Source organism: Takifugu flavidus, chromosome 14, assembly GCF_003711565.1.
Source record: "Takifugu flavidus isolate HTHZ2018 chromosome 14, ASM371156v2, whole genome shotgun sequence".
Lineage (NCBI taxonomy): Eukaryota > Metazoa > Chordata > Actinopteri > Tetraodontiformes > Tetraodontidae > Takifugu > Takifugu flavidus.
This window is the reverse complement of record NC_079533.1, coordinates 10,795,469-10,798,684: the sequence shown is the minus strand read 5'-3', so window position 1 is coordinate 10,798,684 and position 3,216 is coordinate 10,795,469. Positions and strand designations below refer to the sequence as shown.

The 3,216-nt window shown below is 40.0% G+C and overlaps 1 protein-coding gene across 2 annotated transcripts; it reads left to right on the top strand.

The window, feature by feature from the left end:
• Positions 1 to 311: 311 nt before the first annotated feature.
• On the top strand, positions 312 to 3,216 carry zfpl1 (zinc finger protein-like 1). 2 transcript variants are annotated; one of them, XM_057054482.1, is made up of 8 exons: positions 312 to 491; positions 970 to 1,077; positions 1,314 to 1,425; positions 1,544 to 1,737; positions 1,967 to 2,045; positions 2,129 to 2,305; positions 2,437 to 2,560; positions 2,637 to 3,216. In XM_057054482.1, exons 2-8 carry the CDS (start codon positions 976 to 978, stop codon positions 2,821 to 2,823), a joined length of 975 nt encoding a protein of 324 aa, XP_056910462.1. In that variant the 5' UTR covers positions 312 to 491; positions 970 to 975; the 3' UTR covers positions 2,824 to 3,216. The 2 variants fall into 2 exon arrangements, with proteins under 2 accessions (XP_056910462.1, XP_056910463.1); XM_057054483.1 differs by lacking the exon at positions 312 to 491 and adding an exon at positions 513 to 813.

Sequence of the window (3,216 nt, the reverse complement as noted above, 5' to 3'; positions counted from 1 at the left end):
TTACTCACGTATATCAAACGCTCACCTAGAAGACTAATACCGTTTGAATAGGTGTTTTGAGCACTTATTTGATAATTTGTCTTGCTTTGTCTTGCTTGTAAAATTAAAAGAAAGTGATGTACATAGTAGTGTTTGGGATAATAAACAGCGCTTTTCCTTCTTGAGAATGTGCATAAATGGATGAATAGTGAGCTATATGCGAAACGATTTATTATATTATCTTTTTAAAATAAAGGTGCCGTTATCGGCAGGGTGCTGAGAACACTCCAGCCCTGTAGATGGCAGAATGACGTAACTGATTTAAAATACGCACGAAGAAGAACAGAGACAAGCGGAAGAGACGTGGCACATAAACACAGAGAGGAAGTAAGCAGCTAACTTTTCCAGTGACAGCTCGTTCGAGAACCTCTGAATTAATTTGATAACGACTTATAAATGAACACACAACACTGCCTGAGACGGAAGGACCTTAAATAAAGTCCATGTGAAAGGTATAACCTATAACCGTTCGTTTTCATTTGAACTTCCTCAACTCCTCTAGCTAAATTAGCACGCTAGTGCTATTCCTTAATAACTTCCGGCTAAGTGAGCGGCTAATGTTAGCTCATATAACCTGTCAAACGTGTTGCCTTTTACAGGAGACGTTGTCAATAAAGTTAGTTTGGGGTAAATTCTGCTCAACACCGCTGTGATTTGTTCGATACTATGACACTATAAATTTCCTACGAGAATAGTTTAAAGGGTACGCGCAGAACGTATATATCACGACAATATTATTCAGCGTGTCCTGCTGGTTCCACTCATACCCACTTGGTAAGCAACAAACTGAGCCTATATTATCTTGATTGTGACAATCAGGTTGATTTGCTTTCCTTGTTTTTTATCCACTATTTAACCACGGTGTCGGACTGTACACCCATTATTGGTCACACGACAGTGTTATCCAATGCTTGTTGTCAACCAACACAGGCGGCGATGGGTCTCTGCAAGTGTCCGAAGAGAAAAGTGACCAATTTATTCTGCTTTGAACATCGTGTTAATGTGTGCGAGCATTGCCTCGTCTCCAACCATAACAAGGTCAGTGCATGCCTCAGTTTTTGTAGTTTTATGTAGTTTTATGCTGGTCCTGTCTATATCATTAAGGGTTTGGATTTAGAACCACACTACACAAAGCCATTAGGAACATATTAAACGTGGCTTCATATTTATAGAGCTCTCATGTTGTCCAGTTGATATTTGCCTTAGTTTCTGCTTTGCTGTTATTTTGTGTTTTAATGATGTTGATTTGTGCATTTCTGCCTGTTGTCCTTCAGTGTATAGTCCAGTCTTATCTGCAATGGCTTCAGGACAGTGATTACAACCCAAATTGTTCTCTGTGCAATGATCCACTGACAGCTCAAGACACTGTCAGACTGGTCTGCTATGGTGAGATCATCCAGTTACTTTTTATTGAATGCGAATGTGTAATGTCCACAGTTAATGTGATGAAAAATTGCTGTGCCCATCTGTAACCCTGTCATGAAACATGTTCTTCCCTGTCCAGATGTTTTTCACTGGCACTGTCTAAACAATTTGGCATCTCGACTGCCCCTCCATACGGCTCCAGCAGGATACCAATGTCCTGTCTGTCAGGGTCCAGTGTTCCCCCCTCCTAACCTGGCCAGTCCAGTTGCTGATCAGCTGAGAGAGCAGCTGTCATCTGTCAACTGGGCAAGAGCCGGTTTAGGGCTGCCTTTGGTAAGAATCTGTTGAATTAAATGTTTTTTTTACTATGGATGACAGAATAACTTGATGAAATCAGGTAAAAAATCTATCTATCTATCTATCTATCTATCTATCTATCTATCTATCTATCTATCTATCTATCTATCTATCTATCTATCTATCTATCAAATATTGGTTGTGTCTAAATGATACCTGGATGCAGTTTTGTTTGATACATTAGATATATTGTGATCAATAACAGGTTGAGGAATCCATTGGGGTCCATGAGGAGACCACAGCGAATGACGTCACAGATTATACTGACTGGTCAGCTTATGAAGGTGAATTTTAGTATTTACTGTTCTATTTTAAGGATTTTGTATCAATGTTAAGTGCTATTAAGAATGTCTTTTTGTTCCTGCAGCACAAGAACAAAGCAGCATTTACCCCAGCCATTCTTATAACGCCAACAGCAGCCCAGCACCACCTGTTACCGCGCAGAAACAGGAAGATCATGCAGGTTCTCGTAATAACGGGACCCAGGAGCAATCTGTGGTCAACTTTCCCACTGGCACTAGTGACACAATTACAATACACTCAGGTAAAGCTAAGAAAAACTGTAGATGTGCTTTAACTTTAAAATCTAAATTTGTCTCATTGTCTTCCTTCACATGTAGATTTTAGTTGACTTGTGTGGAAAAAAAAAAAAATTAACTTTTTCTTGTTGTTCAGCATCATCGCCAAGAAAGATTTACGACACTCGGGACAACAGTCACAGCTCTGTCACACAGATTGATTTTGACGACGACAAATACAGACGACGACCAGCTTTAGGTTGGTTTGCTCAGATCCTGAAGTAAGTGTTCTGTTTTATATCTTAATCTTCATACAAATCTCGTAGCAGCTCTGATTATTTATTTATGTATTTCCAGAAATCGCACTGGTGGAAAGCGGAGTTCTTTGTCATGGAAACAGAGGGTCTTCATGCTTCTTCTTGTGGGAGTTTTGGGATTCTTTACTTTGATAATCATCATGGCGAAACTTGGACGAGCCTCTGCTGGCTCAGATCCAAATTTGGATCCTCTTCTCAACCCCAACATCCGTGTGGGCAAAAACTGAAAACAAGCATTAGTACTTTCACTCTGTTACACACTACAACCCTGAGCGGCACTTGTGCTGTGCTGTATATTATTATCCCAGCTGGGGGCGCTGTTTATCCGAAACACAATGGAACAGAGAGACACTGCAGCCCAAAATGTGCATTTGTTGGTTTTATTCATTTATGCCCGGCTGCAGGAACAGACTATCAATTTATGGAATCACAAATTTTAGTTGTGATACAAACAAAGGTGACCAAGACGGTTCATACCGCCAAACATTCTGTAACTGTTGCTTTGTCGAGACGAATGATTGAGAGGGGTATTATTTATATTTTCAGTTACAGCTAGTATTTGTGACTTTTTTTTCTTTAGGTTTGTTTGAGAATAAAACACTGGCTATATCGGGGGGGGG